This window comes from Lipotes vexillifer, unplaced genomic scaffold (assembly GCF_000442215.2).
Source record: "Lipotes vexillifer unplaced genomic scaffold, Lipotes_vexillifer_v1.1 scaffold796, whole genome shotgun sequence".
Taxonomy (NCBI): Eukaryota; Metazoa; Chordata; class Mammalia; order Artiodactyla; family Lipotidae; genus Lipotes; species Lipotes vexillifer.
The window spans coordinates 2,122,699-2,142,786 of record NW_006773072.1 but is presented as its reverse complement, the minus strand read 5'-3'; the positions used below and the strand labels follow the sequence as shown (position 1 = coordinate 2,142,786).

The 20,088-nt window shown below is 47.7% G+C and overlaps 1 protein-coding gene across 1 annotated transcript in view; it reads left to right on the top strand.

The window, feature by feature from the left end:
• The window catches only part of OC90 (otoconin 90), a 27,598-nt gene that overhangs the window by 3,134 nt on the left and 4,376 nt on the right, over positions 1-20,088 (top strand). The window contains exons 2-11 of the mRNA XM_007448004.1: positions 2,494-2,608; positions 3,891-3,947; positions 6,223-6,397; positions 8,276-8,388; positions 10,291-10,419; positions 10,572-10,613; positions 11,874-11,942; positions 16,162-16,221; positions 17,854-17,970; positions 18,606-18,777. Coding sequence (XP_007448066.1) covers positions 2,494-2,608; positions 3,891-3,947; positions 6,223-6,397; positions 8,276-8,388; positions 10,291-10,419; positions 10,572-10,613; positions 11,874-11,942; positions 16,162-16,221; positions 17,854-17,970; positions 18,606-18,777 — 1,049 coding nt within the window. The remainder of the gene's footprint in view (positions 1-2,493; positions 2,609-3,890; positions 3,948-6,222; positions 6,398-8,275; positions 8,389-10,290; positions 10,420-10,571; positions 10,614-11,873; positions 11,943-16,161; positions 16,222-17,853; positions 17,971-18,605; positions 18,778-20,088) is intronic.

The window sequence follows — 20,088 nt, the reverse complement described above, 5'->3', positions numbered from 1 at the left end:
TTTTGCGATACATGGGCCTCTCACTGTTGTGGCCTCTCCCGTTGTGGAGCACAGGCTCCGGACATGCAGGCTCAGCGGCCATGGCTCACGCGCCCAGCCGCTCCGCGGCATGTGGGATCTTCCCGGACCGGGGCACGAACCCATGTCTCCTGCATCAGCAGGCGGACTCTCAACCACTGCGCCACCAGGGAAGCCCAGCAGGCCATATTTTACAATCTCTGCTTAAGTGGGCAGTAAATATTCTTAGCTGTTGGCTGGTATGCTAATTAGACAGTTCCTGAGGCAGTTGTGCCTAATGTAGAAAGTGCCAGAGCAGTTACATGGGCTCTGTGATAAGGGCGCGAACAGAACTGAAGTTGTGAGTCTCCCTCCTGGTCTGAAAGCCTGCATTGTGCAGAGCACTGTCGCCGTACAGCCCATGGCGCTCAGTCAGGAGGGAACTCCTCTCCCTGGGAACCATTCCGAGAACCTGGCAGAGAGGAGCCGTGGTTGGAACCAAAAGCTGAGCCGTGTACGTCAGCTCAAGCCCTGCCTGGCTGGCCTAGGTGGAGTACTGACCCCACCAAGCCCCTCTGCACACACCCAAAGTATCTTCCCTTCACCCTCAAACTAAAATCAGCCCGCAACCTGCTTTTGTTGCTGTTTTAATTTAAAATTTGAGCCAAGAGTTTAAAATGGGAAGATTTTTCAAAAAATTCAGACTTCCAACAATTTTTTTAAGATCTGGATTGTGGGATTCCTTCCCCAAGGCCTGGGGCTGAGTGACAGCTGTCCCTCGCACTGTGACCTGGGGCTCTCAAGTTCTCCACAGTCTCCACCAATCCTTATTGTTTCCCAGCACTGGACCACTTCTCTTGTTTAAATCATCTGCCTGACCCCTGGAGAGATTTGGGTTTGCAGTCTTGAGTCTTAAGAAAGACCCCTGTTTTCTCTGTCCTGGACAAGTACAGTCAGTCTAAACCTTCCTGGGCTCTAGGCCTCCCATCTCAGCCCTTCCAAGTCATTCTTTATGGTCTCCTTTAATCCACTCAGCAAACAGTACGCCAAATGAGGTGCTAGGCTTTGGAACTATGATGAGGTTCCTGCCCTCAGGTGTTCAAAGTCTAATGCCAGAGATCCACAAGTAAGGAGACCCTGAGAATCAGCATGAATAGTACCATGGTAGAGGTCACCAGAAGGTGGGAGTGGGCATGAGAGCTCAGAGGGCAGGCAACTAGCCAGAGGCTTCCAACATGGAGGGAGGGAGAGAGGAAAGACTTCCACATGGCATTGTTAAAACTAAGCTTAAATGGTGAGTAGCTGAGCCAGGCTGAGTCATGGACAAAGTACTCCAGCAGAGGACATGGCCTGTGCAAAGGCCCAGGGGTCAGGGCACACTCATGGAACTGAGAGCAATTCAGGATGGTTGGAGTGTGGCATCCAAGAGGGATTGATCCTAGCTGTCCCAGCTCACTGCAGTCCCCCAGATATCAACCAGGGGTACAAAACGCACAAGACAGCCACAACAGAAAATTATCCAGCCCAAATATCAATAGTCTTAGGCCGTGAAACCTGCTCTAAGCCAAACAGGGCCAACTGGGGGCATCTTCCTGAATAAATTTAATCTAACATGCTTCTTTGAAGGCCAACCCTTTGTGGCTTTCAGATTTGCAGGTTTCCAAACAATGTCAAACTTATGGGCCTGACTAAGTTGACCACTTAGTGAAGAAAGACAAAAATCTTTCAACATTTCAGGCTACTCACATGCTGCATATAACCAGGGGGGAAAGCAATGTGAGCGTGGACAAGTCTGTAAGCCCTCTGAGCCTCTAGGGAGCTGGTCCCTGGTTGAACTAAGATTCCAATTCCCATCCATTTGTCCCCATTGCCCATCCTCCCACCTTGATGAAACACTAACCGAAGTTGGTAGTAATATTCGGGTACTGTAGAAATCATCATTTTCCCCCAAGCAACATTTCTCAAAGTGCAGTTTCTAGGCCATCAACTTTAAAACCAGCTGGGGAGCTTGTTAAAAATATCTATTTCTGAGCCTTACTCTAGACCTGCTGGATCAGACTTGAGTGAGGGCACAAGGATGGTACCTTTTACTGAGCCTGCATCCCAGGTGAGTTTGATGCTGATAGCCTGGGGGAAACCCCTGTCCTCAGTTATAAACTACTTGGAGTTTGGGGTCCTTTCCATGCCTGTTTTTATTTCCACCAATCCTTCATCTCAAGTAACTCCAAACAAACATGCCATATAAGTTAAAATTGTATGCTTCATATGCAACAACAGCTTCAAGATAAGTCCCCAAATCTCCCCATCCTAAACCAGAAAGTCACTCCCTTAAGGCCAACTAATATAAAACACTGGGTTACCCAGCCACTCCTTTATTTTCTTCAAGAGGTGACCACAGAGACCTGGCACATAGAAGGTACTAGAAAAATATGTCTAGAATTGAATTTATGGGCATCCTCATTGCTATCCCGGCCACCACTTCCCGCTGTAACCCAGCACTTGGGCAGCGGCAGTGCTGGTGCTAACTCTGCTCTCCTCATTACAGTGGCCCACCCTCTGGACACCCCACATCTTCCATGGGAGCTGCCTCCAGGACTCTCAGAAAATATCAGTAAGCATCCTTTGATCTTTTCTTAGGAGACATAGCTGGGTAGAAAGCTGTCTAGGATATCGGCAGAGAAATCGATCCCTTCTGAATAAACCCTAGAGCCATTTACTGCTGTGGCATTTGTAGGTAAAGTGATTTGAATAAGACTCAAAAGCCTCTCTCTCACAGTTTACTCTGGTGTCTGACCCACTGTTGGTCTCTCCTTTGAGATAAAGCACTAAAAACTCTCATCAAAGACACAGGTCAGCTGAAAGGGGAGACTAGAAGAGGGAAGTAAATGGGCTGATGAATGAGGGTTATGTAGTGACTGCATTAAAAGGCGGGACGAAAAGGAAAATATGATGTATTGCAGTCCTCTGGTTATTAGAAGGGAGGGATCTGTAATTGTTCCTTGGGGAACGGAAGGTTTCCCTGGTGATGGATTGTAAATATTTCTCAGGTGGGTTCTTATACAGGCATCACTGAAGAATACAATACATCGTGAACTAGCTGGTGAGGTTAACCCTGAGTTAAGGGTTTGTTTCTGACCTTGCAGAGAGGTGAGCTGAGTCAGCCGAACTATTTGTGCAGGAGCCCACGCAAGCTAAGTGATCAGTCCCATCCAGACACAAATGTTAGTGGCCTCTCTCCAAATGGCATCACCCCCATGGGAAGTGCAATGCCCACTAGGAGGTCTTCAGGTAGATATTTAGACTCACAGGCCACACTTGGCTTTTAGAAGGATCAGGGCCAGGAAGCACTGTGTGCCAGCAGGCCATGCCAGACATTCTTCTTTATCAAGAGGAGCCCTGGCAGCAACCTACACAGTAGTCCAGGAGCCCCTAGGTAACAACTCAGGTACAAGGGAACGGGGCTCAGGTGCAGGAGCCCCAGGACCCGCCCTGGCCTAGAAGCTTCACTCTCCATAGGAGTCAGTACCCCTAGTAACCACCGCATAGGTGTAATTTCTAGGATGCCAGAATGGACGTGCCCAACTGAATGAGTCGTCACGCTGATGGAGACCCAAAAATGACGACTTTCCACCAGGTGTTTGTAGTTCATCCGATACACCTCACCATCCACGGGCCTTTTTTTTTTTTTAACCATTGAGCATTGTTGCCTAGCAACACAGTTCACGGTTTTTATCTTATCAGGTTTCCATGGTAACCTGTGTTACTAGAAAGTTAGCCCAAGGTCAAATCTATCTTTAGAGAAGGGGTTTTACTCACTCTTCCCACAGCGGGTGGACAGGGAAGGGAAAGGGGTAGACCTCAAGCCTAATTTATTTTCTCTTCCTTCCACTTAGATATGACTTTCCTCAATGGGGTGTTTAAAACTGTGGAAGGAGTGGCAGAAATTTTTGGTAAGTTTAATCTGAACTTGCTTTTATTCCCCCAGGTGTCAGGGCGTGGGGTGTGTGTGGGAAATCTAAGCAAATTACCAGGGCCTTGGGCTCTGCCCTCTGAGCTCCCACAGCCTCGTCAGCAAGCTCCCAACAGTGTGACCCAGGTCCTGATGAGAGTAGTGGTGCCCTTTAGCGCACGGTGAGTCACTGAGTTGCCAGGTGGCTTCGTTGTCCTTCCTTCATTCATCCTGACCTCAACCTGGCCAGGAGGGGAATGGCATCCCTACTTTACAGGCAAGAAAACCGAGCCAAAGGAGTTAGGAACTTGCCCAAAGCCACACAGCCAGAAGGGACAAGGCCTCCTCTGAGTCCAGAGCTTGGTCCCCTTCCACAAAAGTGGTTTTATTTTTCCTTCTCAACTACTGAATATACATAAAGTTTAAGAAGCATTCCACTGATCAGTTATATATCTATTATTTGACTGTTAATCGCACGGCATTACTATGATTCCCATCACTGATGACTAAAAGTACCCAAAATAAGATTATAGTAAGATGGACATGAGCAAGGTGACTCCGAACTGCTATGGGATTAGACAATGCTGCGCGTAAAACTGCACTTAAAATGTATGTATGACTAAGTGCAGGTGCCCTGGAAGCTCTTGAATGAAAATGCATGTTTCTATAAACACATACACATACACATAAACCTTAGGGTGGCTTTTTCCATCAGCGTAGAACCATGTATTCATGTTTCTGATAAGGCTGTGTGGAAACAGAAGGCGGGAAGGGAAGTTTGAATGATGAGGTAGGAAGAAACTAGAAGAGCCGTGAACAGTCGAGGTGGACGTGGTCCTCACAAACAACTTTGGATCTCCCCAAGCTCCCCACGATGACCCTGTGTTTTTAAATCGGTGCTATGGGGTCACCTCATTAAGTACCTGACGATCATTCAATCAGAAAGGCAGAGAGCAGAGAGGGCGACCATGAGTTGTAAAGTCAAAAAGGTGGATACTGTTTTCTTGCCAATTTTGTTTGCAAGAGCATTTCTGTTTAGGGTAAGTCATTGTTGCTGGTGGATACCTCGGGCATGCCTCTGACATGGGTATTTCTTTACCCATGAAAGGGAGGTGACAGAATGGCATCTGCCTTACAGGATTAACAAGAAGTTTATGGGGGGCAATTCCCTGGTGGTCCAGTGGTTAGGACTCCGAGCCTTCACTGCCAAGGGCGCGAGTTCAATCCCTGGTCAGGGAACTAAGATCTGGCATGCCCCATGGTGCTGCCAAAAAAAAAAGCAGAGCAAAGCAAACAAACAAACAAACAAAAGACCCAAGAAGTTTATGGGATCATAGACCAAATGAAAGCTTTATAAAGCATTACTCACTCGATCAGTTTTAACTATTGTGTTATTTAAAGCACTAACACACCATTGTAAAGCAATTATACTTCAATAAAGATGTTAAAAATAAAAATAAAATAAAATAAAATAAAGCACTTGACACAGTTTATGGCACATAGGAGGTGCCCGCAAATTATGAGTGTCTGTATCCCTTCTCTTCCTGCACTGATTTATACTTCTTTATTGCTAGGACTGTATCATTAGGGATCCATTCAGCAAACTAATAGTGACTTAAATAATGAAGACATTTAATGATCTCACATAAGCCATCTGAAGGCACCAGCATTGGTGCAGTAGCTCAGCACAGGTATCAGAGACCCAGCACGTTTGTTCTATATTACCCCACTGCTACCCTGGACATAACAGTTTTTCAGCTTTAGGCTTGGGGCCTCATGGCTGCAAGGTGGTTGCTGCAATTCCAGCCAACATATCCTCCCCATATTCAAGGAAGGAGAAAGGTATAGCTCAGAAGGACCCTCTTACATGCCTTTATGCTTTATTAAGAAAGAAATGTTTCCCAAAAGCTTCTAACAGTCTCACCCTTAGGGCTTTGGGGTCATATCTGGGTTTCATGCTCAGCCCTAGACTAGCCCTTGTCTTGGAAGCGTGTGATTACCATGATGAGCTGAGAATGACTATTAAACATTCCCAGGGGCTTGGGGAGGAGGTTACTTTCCTCGAGTGCTTTTCAGTTTTGTGGGTAAGGAAGAGGGATGAATGGCTGTCAGGTGGGCAACCAGCAGGGCCACGGCTAGTGAACTGCTTCCCTTCAATTGTCTAGAATTGCCCTAAGTACACAGTAGGTGCTTAGTAGGTGATAAGGCACCATCCACCCGAGAAGGGGCTCCCTCCTCAACTCTGGCTCCTGGTGCGCCCTCCTCCCCTCCCCCAGACTGCCTGGGCTCCCACTTCACCTGGCTGCAGGATGTCTTCACCAACTTCCCCGCACTGCTCCAGTTCGTGAATGGTATGAAGTGTGTGGCTGGTCTCTGCCCCCGGGACTTCGAAGACTACGGCTGTGCCTGCAGGTTTGAGATGGAAGGGCTGCCTGTGGACGAGTCTGACAGGTGAGCACGACCAAAACGTGAGCTCGTGGAGGCCCGGCTGAGGCTTGGGCAGAGCACAGATGCGGAAAACTCCCTTGGCTTCGTTTGTGTGTGCAGGTGTATGTGGGTGTGTGCAATAAAATTTAAAATCTTAGAAGCATCCGGGGTTAGCAAGGATATGGCAAATAGCTACTGGTAGCAGGAGAGTCAATTAGGACAAGGTGGTGGTATCTGTTAGAGTTTTATGCATATCACCTATAACCCAGTAACTCCAATTCTCTGTTCCTAAGGGACTCTGTGATGTTAGGCACGTTCTTTTACTTCTTTGTGTTCCATTTATTCATCTACTAAATGGCGGTAAAAATAACACCTACCTCATAGAGTTATTGTTTAGGATTACATGAGTAAATACAAGTTAAAGTGATTGGGATTTGCCAGGCTTATTAGGTCTTCAAGAGTATTTGCAATTGATAACAATATTAGTAGGGCTGTAGTAGTAGTAGTGATAGTAGTAATAGTATTGTGGGAGTCACAGTCAGGCTGTAATAGTAGTAGTAATAGTAACAACATTAGTAGTAACAATCGTCTAGGTAGCTATAGTAGTATTAATAGTAATAGTGGTAATAACAGTAGTAAAAGCAGCAGCAGCAGTACTAGTAAACTGGTGGTGGTGGTGGTGCTGTTAGTAGTAGTAGTAACAGTAGTAGGAGAATAGTTGTCACAGTAGCTGTAGTAATAGTCATAGTAATAATAGTATTAATAGCATCAGTACTAATAAAACTGTAACGTGGTGTTGGCAGTAGTAGCAGTAGCAGTAGTAGTAGTCGCAATAGCGGTAATTGGAGCTATAGTAACTGCAGCAGCAACAGGAGTGTGGAACCAGGAAATTGAACCCACATCTCACCCCTACTCCAGGACCATGTCTACACCTCACTGGTATTATATTTGTGCCCAAATCCAGTGTGATAAAGTGTGTGCTTTCATCTACGCAGACACCCAGGAGATAGGGAAGGATTCCCATTGGTGTAAGTTGTTTCTGCACCAAAAGGGCAGTTTGTCATTTCTGGGACCATAAGCCAGCCCGTTGACATTCAGAAAGGGGGAGGCTGATTCTGTTCGGGGCACAGTGCCAGAACCATTTCTGGGAATGTATTTTCCTTTCAGGTCCTCCCTTACCATTTCCTTTAGTTATTAAAACACCCACAAACCTAGAAGTCAAAGAAATGAAGCAGTAATTCATCCCTGTCTGAATGATCAAAGCATTGATGGCCAGAACTGGCAGAATGGTGGGCCTACCCAATTTCAATTACTTTACACATTGCAGGTGATGGAGGTGGGAATTTCCAGACTCCTGGAGGATAGATTATTTCCACCTCGAACTTGCACGCCAGATTCCAAAAACAATTGCCATAGTTTACTGAGTGTCAACCACATGACAGGGTCTTTATAGACATTCTCTTGACTCCCCCAAATTCTTACGAGTTAGGTAATGAGAAACTTAGTAGCTTTGCCCATACAGCTGCCTGTATGTCTTCTCCTTTACACTGGTTTTCACTGCTTGCTGCATGCACTGCAAGAGCCACCTTACTCCCTTGTTTAGTGTCAGCCGCTCTCTGTGATCAACCCTGACCTTGGCAAGTTACAGAGCTTTATGTGTCTCACTTTTCACATATGTAAATGCTCATAAGAATAATAGCAACTGCTGCATAGGTAATACAATTCAAATTCAAATATCGTGTGTGGGCAGGTGTGTGTGTGTGGGTGTGTGTGTATACACTAAGTATTTGGAACAGGCCACTGCCAGAAACCAACCAGAGACACAGAATGATCATGTGCTGCCTGCCCCTCTTCTGACCCTAACCCACACTCTCACCCTGACCCTTCCCCATCGTGCCACAGCTGTTGCTTCCAGCATCGCAGGTGTTACGAGCAGGCTGCTGAGATCGACTGTCTGCAAGACCCCGCCAAGCTTAGCACAGATGTCAACTGTGTCAGCAAGAGTATCACCTGTGGTGAGCATCTCCAGGTGTCCCAGGAGGCTGGGCTGAGAAATGACAGTTCAGAGATCCCAGGCCCGGGCTCCTAGGGTCCACCCTCATCATCATCACCATTGGCAACATCACTGTGTATACTTGGAGCCCTACAAGGGCCAGATCTATGGCATCTGTACCTTGCATGGAGTAGAGGCACAACAAATTCTTTTTGAATTGAAACAATAGATGCTCAGCAGATTATATGATCTACAATTTTATGCTTGTACCAACCCTGGGCGCTTGAGAAGAGCAAATAGCTTACTACTTATGCATTGTGATTTAGGGGGAATACCCTGACCTTCTACTTAACAACTGGGAACCTCAAAATAGGGAGGAGAAAGCCTGCTTCAGAGATTTCTTATAAAAATTAAGTAATGCTTACATGCAAAACAATGTTACATTTTTAAAACGTAAACAATGTTAAGTGTAAAACAGTTAATATGGTGACTGGTATCTGTTGAGAACTCAGTGACAGAAGTTGAGTCCACGAGGAATGAATAAGGCTGGTGTGGTTGTAGGAATCAGGCACACACGTCGGGTCAAATCTCAGCTCTCCACGTTAACTAGCTGGGTGACTCCAGGAATTTTATTTCATGTCTCTGGACAATCCCGGCAGAAAAAGTAGAATAGGCAAAGGCATTGAGGGAAGAGGACCATGGCAAGCCGGGGTAGTATATTAGGGCACCCTCTCTGAGTGCCTGTTATGTGCCACGGATGTTATACACAGCAACTCTGATTGTCCTAACAACCCTATAAGATGGGGGTCATTATCCCCAGTTTTCAGACAAGGTGAGGAAAGCTCAGAGAAATTAAATAACTTGCCCAAAGTCACATAGCTGCTAAGTGGCTAAGGCAGAGTTTGAACCCAGTTTTGACTGGTCCCACAGTCCAGGTCACATGGACTGGCTGGAGTTCAGAGAATCAGGAAGGGTGTAAGTTACAAGGTGAGGAACACAGTGAACACGAAGAAACATGACTCATTCATTCACTCGCTCAACTCAAGCATGCTGAGCACCTACACCAAGTGTAAGACAATCGCCTACGTGTTGGGGGTACCCTGACCTTCTGGAATTTCCTCTTGGTTGTCAGACACCGAAAACGTCAGAAACAAATCATACGGTATGTTAGATAATGCTAAGATCTGCGGAAGAAAATAAGTCAGAGGAAAGGCATAGGGAGAGCTGGGGTGTGGGTTCCTATTTAAATAAGAAAGTCAAGAGAAGCCTCCTTGGGAAGGTGACAGTTGAGCAAAGACTGAGAGAAGGGATGCCAGCCTGTGGCTACTCAGAAGAAGCACAGAGAGAGGAAGCAGCTGTGGTGGACCCCAGGCTCCAGGTGCCTGGTGTTTCAGAAACAAGGGGGACAGTGGGTCAGAAGTGGGGAGACGGGGGAGGAGTGCAAGAAGGTGAGGTCTGAGAAGGAACAGGGGCCAGTGGCTTTTACTTTGAGAGCGGAAGTTGCTCAAAGTTCTGAACACACACACACACAAAGGTATAGTTTGACCTGGGTTTGAAAAGGACCGTTCTGGCGCCTCAGTGAGAAGAGGCTGGGCAGCCGAGCAGGAGGCGGGAGGGCCAGTGAGGTCACTCACATCACCCAGGCAGGGGGTGATCGAGGGTGGAGTGGAGATGGGGACGCACGTCAGACTCCAATAGGTTGAAAGTAGCCAGTAGGGTGTAAGTGCGGGGGAAAAGGAGTGCCTATGGCTCCCGGGCTGGGCCCACACGGCAGAAGGCATGGAGCTGGCGTGGATGAGATGAAGAAAACCGCAAGAGAATCAGGGCTTTGGGGGCAGAGCGGGAGTCAGTTTTAGAGTTTGCCTCACCTCTTGGGATTCCCAGTGAGCTCTTCCGGTCTGTTCTGCCCTTGCTCTGTGTACAGAGTCCGGGGACGCTTGTGAGCACCTGCTGTGTACCTGTGACAAGGCTGCCATAGAGTGCTTGGCTCAGTCCAGTATCAACTCTTCCCTGAAACTTCTGGACACGTCCTTCTGTCTGGCTCAGCCTCCAGGTAGGAAGATCCGGGCCCTGCATCAGCAGTGGGGATGGCGATCTGCGGCGGGAGCTGGTATGGGACCAATCGTTGCTGCGTTTCTTCAGATGCCAAGTCCAGCACCTTCTAACGTTCTCCAGAACCACTTCTCTCATGTGCTTTCTCTTCAGAGACAACCAGCAGGAAAGAGGCGCTGACACTTCTGCCCAGAGGTAAGGTCTTCTCGGGAAGCTGCTCTTGTTTGGACCACAGGGCTCCGGCTACTGATGGGAGTGGGTGGATACACCTCCTCCACCCGGCCTGCCTCACCGAAGCTGGAGTGACCCATGGCACTGAAGACGTGCCCACATCCCCCAGCCGGAGACGCCATTACTTCTGATAAACTCAGTTCACACCCAAAGTCAAATGGCCCTTTCTACGTAGACAGGTGTGAATTTAATCCAGTTAGGACGGAGACTCCAGGTTCTTTCTCTCGGCCTATAGTTGTAAGCAGGACAGGGTCCAGTGCTCAGATGGGGCAAGGCCCCTCCTGGCTGGGGGCCCTCCTGGCCACTGAGGCCTCCCGGGAACAGACCAGCTGTCCCCCTCCTCTGCCCCCCAGAGCCTGCAGCACAAGAAGCTGCCTGGATCCAGGTGAGGCTCCTTGAAGGGGAAGCTGTTTTCTCGTGTGTCACTTTTCAGGACAGGGTAGCCTCCTTATAACTGTCTACCGAACTAAGCAAGGGATGATTCTGACTCTAAAACATGCATCTTATGAAAAAAGTGAGAGTTAAGTTTATGCCCATCATTCCTTGTCTGCCAAAGTTCCCACGATCTTTCAGTCCCAATACTGTGAGTACATGGGGATGGGAAGTTCGAGGTGCACCTCTGCCAACCATCCCTCCTTTCCTGGGGCCGGGCTCTCTTTCTCAGAATTAGCACTGCAGTGTTTGTTAAAGAGGAAGCCGATATGGCTGTGTGTGCGTGGATGCAGTGTGCCCGTGCCTATGAGTGTGTATGGGTGTGTGCACGTGTGGGTTTGTGTATAGGCATGTATAGGCTGACGTGTGTGTATGGCTGCGTGTGTGGGCGCGGGTTGTACCTCTATGGACGTTCTGAGTCAGCGCCCTTTTCTCTCTGCCATCTGCCTTCCCTTTGAACACAGGTCTTCTCAAATTGGGACCACACTCCATAGGCAAAAACCTTCGGAGTTTGCAGCCCTTTCATCGCCACAGCCTGTGTCCAATGGTGTCGCCTTCCCCACCAGAACCCAGCCCTGGCTGGAGTCCCTCCCGAGGGGGGGCCTTGCTGGGCACCCGTGTCCTGGGCAGTGTGCGAGAGGCAGAGGTATCCCAAGGCAGGACAAGCAGCCCTTCTGGGAACATCTCTTACAGCCCCCTTATCCTCCTGCCTCATCCAGCCATCCAGCCTGTCCTTGGGGACGCTTGGCACTTGCATCCCTCACTCGTTGCTCCTGGGGGCTCTTTTTGCAGTGGTTCCTGTGGAGCCCATGGACTCCAGCCTGACGGCCCTCTCAGGAGAAGATGAACACAGGGGGACCGGTATGGAACCCAAATATCCGTGGGTTGTTTTTTTTTTTTTGTAGGGTAGCTTTCTTTTCTTTTTTTAAATTTTATTTTTTATTGGAGTATAGTCGATTTACAATGTTGTGTTAGTTTCAGGTGTACAGCAGTGATTCATTTATACATATACATCTATCCCTTCTTTTTCAGACTCTTTTCCCATGTAGGTTATTACAGAATATTGAGTAGAGGTCCCTGTGCTCTACACTAGGTCCTTGTTGGTTATCTATTTTATATATAGCAGTGTGTATTTGTTAATCCCAAACTCCTAATTTATCCCCCCTCCACGTTGCCCCTTTGGTAACCATAAGTTTGTTTTCAAAGTCTGTGAGTCTCTTTCTGCCGTGTTTTGATTGTGCCAGCTGCCTGCTTGCTGGGATTATCTCCCTTAAAATGCTCCTTGCCTGGGCTTACAATGGTACTGCCTCAGGAACATTCTAGAACCCCTCCTACTTCCTTTTGACTGCCAAATCTCTACTTGCTCAGCTTTCTCCCACACTCCTAGTCCCACCTTAGGAGAGTTGTCAGATAAAGCGCAGACCCCGCCCTCGACCATCTGACATTGAACTTCAGATCAACAACACATACTTTGCTAATATAAGTATGTCCCAGGATTTGCATGTCCCAGGATTTTCTACTAAAAATGTATCTTTTGTTCATGCGAAATCCAAATTGAACTGGGCATCCTGGGTTTTTATTTGCTAACTCTGGCAACTCTTCACCTCAGGGAGACCGTGCTGCACGCCCACCGCCCTACAGGTTTGTGTATTGCTCTCCTCTGCTGTTGCTGCTGCTGCTTCTGCCAGGTTAAAAGCACAGGCTCATGTGTTCACCCCCAGCCATCCTCCATGTCCAAAGGCATGTCATCCCCAGCGGCTTCCGGACAGCCCGTGCCTTGGAGACCGGGTCCAGAGAAAAGAGGAAATGGCACCAACACCAGACCAAAGCTCCACCATATGCCCTGCTTCCAACCGGCAGCCATTCCCAGCATGACTGGCAGTGGCCATGTCCCTTCTAAATTGAGGATAAGCTACAGGCTTCATGGCCCCACCAGACAATCACAAAATAACCCCAAATTCGTACATTTTTCACTTTCTTCAGCCTGAACCATCATCCTTTTGTGGCACAACCCTGGAAAAGACTCAAAAGTAAATAAGGTTCCTCAACGAGTCTAGAGTCTAACGGGAGGAAGTGAGGGGATACACGCTCATCTTCACTCCCCAACACAAATGCACTCACCCCCTCACATCCATGACCTAGGCAGTGACCATAAATGCCCTCAGAGGAGGGGGCAGCCTGAATGCGGGCTCAAAAATCAATCATGCAGGTGCAGGTGGGACAGTTTGTGAGGAAAAGGTGTGGGGTTTGTAGCTGTTCTCTCACCATTATGGGATGAAATTATGTTCCGGAGTCAGGCAGATTTGGGATGGATTCCCTGCTCTCCCGTTTTTCATCAGTGTGACTTGGGAAGTGTGGTTTAAGCTCTTTAAGCTTTAATTTCCCCTTTGCATAAAGCAGGTATCAGCATTTTTTTATGTTAAGGGCCAGATAGTAAATATTTTAGACTTTGTGGACCAGAGGATCTCTGTCACAATTACCCAACTCTGCCACTGCAGCAGAAAAGCAGCCATAGACAATCTGTAACTGGATGGGTGTGGCTGTGGTGCCAATAAAACTTTATTTACAAAAACAGGCTGAGGGCCGGGCCATAGTTTACCAATCCCTGGAAAGGGATGATTATCCCGGTCCGTTGTGGTGACCAGAGAATGAGACAGAGCACGGGAAGATTCTGGGCCAGCATCTTCTTCCAAAAATTCTAGTGTGACTATAAAAAACCTCATACAATGTCAAATCACATGCAGGATACTGGATGACTTGCTTAAAATACATAATCTCATTTAATGATCATACAACCCTATGAAATAATTGCTGTATCCTCTATACTGAGATGGTAAATTGAGATGGAGAGAGAAGTTGTCCAAGCCCAGAGCTGGGTGGTAGGGCTGAGGTTTGAGGCCGCCACTGTCTCCATCCTTACTTCTAGACCTAAACTCCCTCTTCAGCTGCCTTCCCCAACAAAGCCATTCCAACCAGGGGAAATAATGGCCCTTTCTCCCATAGAGGTCATTTGCTGGTCTCTTTGCTTAAACACAGGACTGGCCCTTATCTGGCCTCTTGTCCACTGAATTGGGAAGTAATGGTGCAACAACATCCAGACATAGTCTGATCAGATTGCCATGGGCCATTTCTCCTCTGCTCAGCTAAGGTGATGAGTTGGGTTGGTAATTGAGATGTGGAGGTTTCTTTTCACAGTGGCGGATGAGACCAGAGCTGCCCGACTGACCATTCTCTCCAGGACAAGTAAGCAGAGGGGACTACATAGGAGGACAGCAAGAAACCCAGTGGAGAAATGCCATCTAAATATTTGTGTTCAGTTCTGGTGACCAGTTTTTGACATGGCCTGGAGGAAATATTATTAGACCCTTTTTGCAGATTATATCAGAAACTGGGGCTCTGGGAGGTTAAAAGCTCTGTCATTCAGCAGTGACTTGTAGACTGGTTTCTAACCCCAGACTTCATTCAGGCTTTCTGTTATACAATAGTGATTCACAGAGAACAACCTCCTACTTAAAAGTATCTAGACCGAGATGTCATCAGAAGAATTAACATATTTACTTTGCTTGTGGTCATTAACAACCATGGCTCCTTTATTAATAAGTAACTGATAATAATGGTTTACTAAGAGTGACTAAGTAAACAAATGGATTTCTTGCTTAATACGCAGCGACACTGTTGAGGACCTCCGATGTGTCGGCGGGTTCCTAGGCCCCTATGCGCCTTCTCTGGGTTAATCCTCCTTCACCCTAGAGGCCCGTTGTTATCCCCATTTTACAGATAAAGGAGGAGCTCTGAGAGGTGGGGTCATTTCCCCAGGGTAGTACAGCTTAGTATTCCTTTAGTTCTGAATCTGTACATTCTGCCTTTGACGAGAACCATCTGCCCCAGCTTAGAACTGCCAAGATTCTCTCTCTTTGCTGAGCATTCGTGTCCACATCAGGAAATTTCAAAGCCTGATTTTCACATAACATCATCATAAACTTGGTCTTTGGCACATTGAAGTTAAGGCAGTTCCTTCCTTTCCAAAGCATTTTGGAGTTCCCACCTCTAGCTCTCTGGGGTACAGCCAGAAGGGAAATAGTAGCTTAGCATAGTGGTTAAGTGGGTCAACTTTAGCCAGGTGGCCCAAGTTTGCATGTCACCATTTCCTGGCTCCGTGACCTTGAGCAAGTGTGTCCCCTTTCTCATTTGTGAATGAGGGTGAGCATAGTACTAACTCACGGGGTTGTTATTGAGTTAATGTAATCGAAACACTTAGTGCTGTCTATGGCATGTAGTAAGTCTTAGTTCATTCTGGCTGCTATAACAAAGTACCATAGACTGGGTGGCTTATAAACAACAGTCATTCATTTCTCATGGCTCTGGAAATCCAAGATCAAGATGCCAGCATCGTCAAGTTCTGGTAAGAGTCCACTTCTTAGTTATGGATGGCTGGCTACCTTTTCACTGTGTCCTCATATGGGAGAAGGGATGAGGGAGCTCTCTGGGGTCCCTTTTATAAGGACACTAATCCCATCACAAGGGATCTACCCTCATGACTTAATCACCTCTCAAAGTCTCATCTCCAAATGCCATCCTATTGGGGGTTAGGTTTCAATATATGAATCTGGGTGGGGGGGGGGAACACACACTCATTCTATAGCATACTAGAAGCTTAGTGACTGTTAAACAGCAACAGATTCATTTCACAAAGAAACCAGGGCTTAGCAGCCTTCCTAGAGCCACACCACAAGCAACTGGAATCACACAGTTCTGCTGCCTTATTCTCCTCTGTTCAAAAAATGCAATTTTTATGTTTATTTATTTTCATTCAAATTCTGGAGAAGTCTGCTTTCTCAAAGTATTTCAACAGACTCACCTGCTTCTAGCATGACAAGTTGCGACTGTGTTTATCAGCAAGCCTGAGTCTGGGGTTTTTTTAGCTCAGCAGGGACCCTGCCCTTCACCAGCTCTCCTGGGAGGCGACCAGGGGCAGAGCAAGGAGCACGTTGCCTCCTGGGCTCAGTGGGATGGGAGCTGCCTCTGGAGACCAAGATGGGACAGACTGGAGTTAATGCTTACTCCCTCTCTCTTCTTCTAGGGACAGAACCAGGCCAAGTCCAGGAAGACACAGAAGATGCAAGGGCCACACCTTCTCCAGGTAAGCATGCTCAGCTTTGTATATGTTGTATATATTGTTGTCCCCCATATATTTATGAAATCAAGTGTGTTCCCCAGAATGAAAGAAATCGTTGAAGCCAATTTACTTTTATATCCCCCAGCCCAAAATTAGACAAGTGCAATTAGAAAATAGATCTATTAGTAGGAAGATATTGAAACCTACCTGCTAAAGAGATGCATTTAGAAAAATATAGAGAACTGTACTTAGTTGTCTATTTAAATCCACATTATAAAAATAGCTACTTTTAATATTTGAGGATGCTTTCTTCCAGTCTGCCCCAACCCACAGTGAGCACATCTGTGAACATAAATAAAATGAATTTGAGACCACTTGGCAGCCACGGTTTTGCAGTCTGCATTGTATCACTTCATACAATGAGAAGATATTCCTCTGACATGAAGTATTTTTCTGTAACATGATTTTTAGAGGCTGTGCAATGGTTTCTTGTATGGAATCCTATAAATTGCTTAACCAATTATTTCCAACATGTGTTATTATAAATAATAGATATGCACTTTCTTTATGCCTATCCACTTCTGATAAATGCCTAGAAGATGAATTGCTGGATAAAAGGTATAATCATTTCAGGGCTCTCAATATGTTGCCAAATTGCCCTGGAGAAAAATTGAACCAATTTACATTCATATGCACATGCCAGGAGCCAATAGTGCCTACTATAATTTGAAAACAAGTAAACAAAAAACCTGTACCCATTTTTAATAGAAAATAAAGGTAGCTCATTATTTTCCACTGTTCCCTCTGATTCACTTTTGTGGGGTTGGAGAGCTGGGCAGGATACTAAACCTAGGAGACTGAGGTTACAACAGGACTACTAAAGGGCTGCTTCTAACCCATCAGGACCAGTGTTGAGCAAGCTGAGACAGAAGCCCAGATGTATAAAGCAAACCAATATGGTGGATTTGGGGAAGGACTGCAAGTCAGAGGCCCAGGTCTTACCCAGAGCTCTGGGAGCTGAGCCTGGGTCAGCAGATGAGTGGGCACGGAGCCTACTGATGCTCCCTTGGTCTGGACCACAATGGGCTGGAGATCTGGCCTGTGGGGTGGGACTGAGGTCTGAGAGCAAAGGGAGATCCAGACAGTGCCAGGGAGCCTGCCTGGGGCAGGCAGAGCCACATCATGGGCAGCCTTGACGGCCATGGAGAGGACCTTGCACTTAATTCTGAGTATGAGGAGAAGCTGATGCAGTGCTTTGAGGAGTTTGCATTACTGAGTACCGTGAGTTGGCTTAATCTCTCCACCATTCTTTTTATCTCATCACCCGTGAGCATCATCATGGACCTTCGCTCGGCAGGCTCATGATGGTAAACACAGCACAAATATAGGCCTGAGAGGCTATGACTTTTCTCGCCCACGAGATGTCATCCAGGTGGTCTAGCTTGGGGTTCTGTCAGTTTTAATGTTATCGTAGGAAATTTGGAAATTCTCACGTAGTGTCCATGGATCCCTGAGGCTCTGCCCTGATGCCTGCAGACCAAGTTTGAAGACACTCTCCCGATGCTCTGTCTGCATTTGGCCCTGACTACATGTCCATCTGCAAACCTCTTCTTGAACCACTTTTCTGATACGGACCATAAAGGTATGTGTTTTCAGGGTCTGCAGAGATTGTTGCCACAGCTAAAGGTGTAACCATCGTCCCTGCCGGCATTAAATCTCTGGGGTTGGCTGTGTCATCCGTCAGAAGTGGTCCTGAGGAGACATCTGGAAAAGGTGAGCAGAAGCAGGCAGAGATGTCTGTCCTCTCCCGGCCTCGGGATCCTCTGGTGAAGTCGTTAACCAAGCCCCTTCGGCTACCGCATCGTACTGTGACTGTCCCACTTGGTGCCACTAGGAGGCGCCATCCCTCCTGCCGCTTGAGCACTTCGATTCTCAGAGCGGGCAGATGAGCCTGCAGCCATCAGCGGCTGGAGGCCGAGCCGGGGAAAGGAACCCCTGACCAAGGGCTCTTGTGGCTCTTACTGGCCCTGAAGGAAAGAGCTTGGCGTCATGCGCAGCGTGGTTTGCTGGAAAGAATCAAACACTTGGGTTTGGATGGTTCTCCTTGGCTGTCCTCCCTCGGGTGCCTTGGCAAAGGCCCCACACTGGCAAGCAGCCACGGCCAGTGGGACACACAGGAGGACTCTGCTCATGCCTGGGCAAGCCCTCCACGCATGCAAGGCTCTCGAGAAGGGGGCTGGGGAGGAGCCCTGCGCAGGCCTCCGGTTTCGTGGTTCTTCCCCCTCTGAACTGAGGACAACGGAGTTTGCACACTGGACTTTCACCTAGCTTAGCACAAGCTGCAGGCTGAGGAGGGGAGAGGAGGAGGAGGCCAGAGAGAGAGACAGAGAGTCCTTGTTTCTCATCAGCCTGTGACAGGTTTACCTTCCTGCACCTGGGAAGCGGGGACAACACTTGGGTGATGCCACAGCTTGGAGAGATGCTCTTTTGTCTGACATCCCGGTGCCCGGAGGAATTTGAATCTTACGGCTGTTATTGTGGGCAGGAAGGACAAGGCGAGCCAAGGGACGCTCTGGACAGGTACGGCCGGGTGAGGATGGCGGGTGGGCGGTGTTGATGCTGCAGCGAGAGATGATAGCCTTCCTCGATGTCGGACATCGCTTCGGGCTCACAGAGAGCTCGCCAAGTAGCATTATTTCACTCAGGAGGGCTTGTTGCCATTATGGCCCCATTTTCCTGATGAGCAGTTGAGGCTCCGAGGCTGACCTGTCTGAGGTCCTTCAGCCACAAAGGGGCAGAGCCGGGCAGACCCAGATCTTTCAATTTGGTCTAGAGCTCCACCACGAATACTGCCCAGCTGCTCTAAGAGGGTCAATCTGCAAAGACACTTCGGAAGACCCCAAATCTGCCTATTTTGCAATGAGCAGCATGTAGAATTGGGGTCCCTAGTTGATTTGATCTGCAGGATGACACACTGAAATGAGCATAACTGTCAAATTTTTTACCTACTGTTCTTGGAAGAATTTTCACTGACCTCATGCATTCATCAATTTATTCCTTCATTTATATAGACATGCAGCCTACATTTATTGTGCTTTTGCTCTGTGTTGGGCACTGTGCTAGGTGCTGGAGACATAAAAAGGATTAAACCTAAACAAAGTGGATTAAAACAAACTGCCTCTGCCCCATAGGACCTTGCTGAGTGAAAGAGATGGACAATTCAACAAAATACCACCTGCTGTAACAAATGCAGTGGGGACACAGAGGAAACGATGGGGAACTCAACCTGGAGATGAGTTAGAGGAAGATGCTGAGAGCAGAACTGATCAGGTTTAAAGACTAAACTCACACAGTTTACGGCCAGTTAGAGCTCTAGTGAAATTGTGTATGTCCGCCTCCGATGCTGGGCTTGCCAGGGGAGAATCAACAACTATAGCTGAGAGTGAAAAAGACGAGTCTTACTGTAGTTAACACAAAGGGATACAGTACTGGCAGGAACACGGAACATGTCCACTGCAGGCCACGTGGCGTCTGCACGGCTGTATGACTCACGCACCCACCTACCTCCACAATAGCTCTCCTGTCTCCACTGCACAGTCATCCCGCCCCATCATGCAACCTTTGCAGGGTATTCCGGGAAGTCAGGGGCTCTGCTGCCCAGGCAGACTTCAGAAAATTTACCTCCCACCAGGTGACAGTGAAGAAGCTTTTATTCGAGCAAAGTGTGTGCACCACACTGTGGAACCACTGTGTTTCCATCATGGGGCTTGACAACATGCCCTCTACTCTCCAAGACAGAGAACCATAAGGATTGTTCCTGAGTCCACAGCACTCAGTGAGATAAGGCAAAATAGAAATCCAGGCAGCAGTAGGCACTGTGTTCTGCTGAAC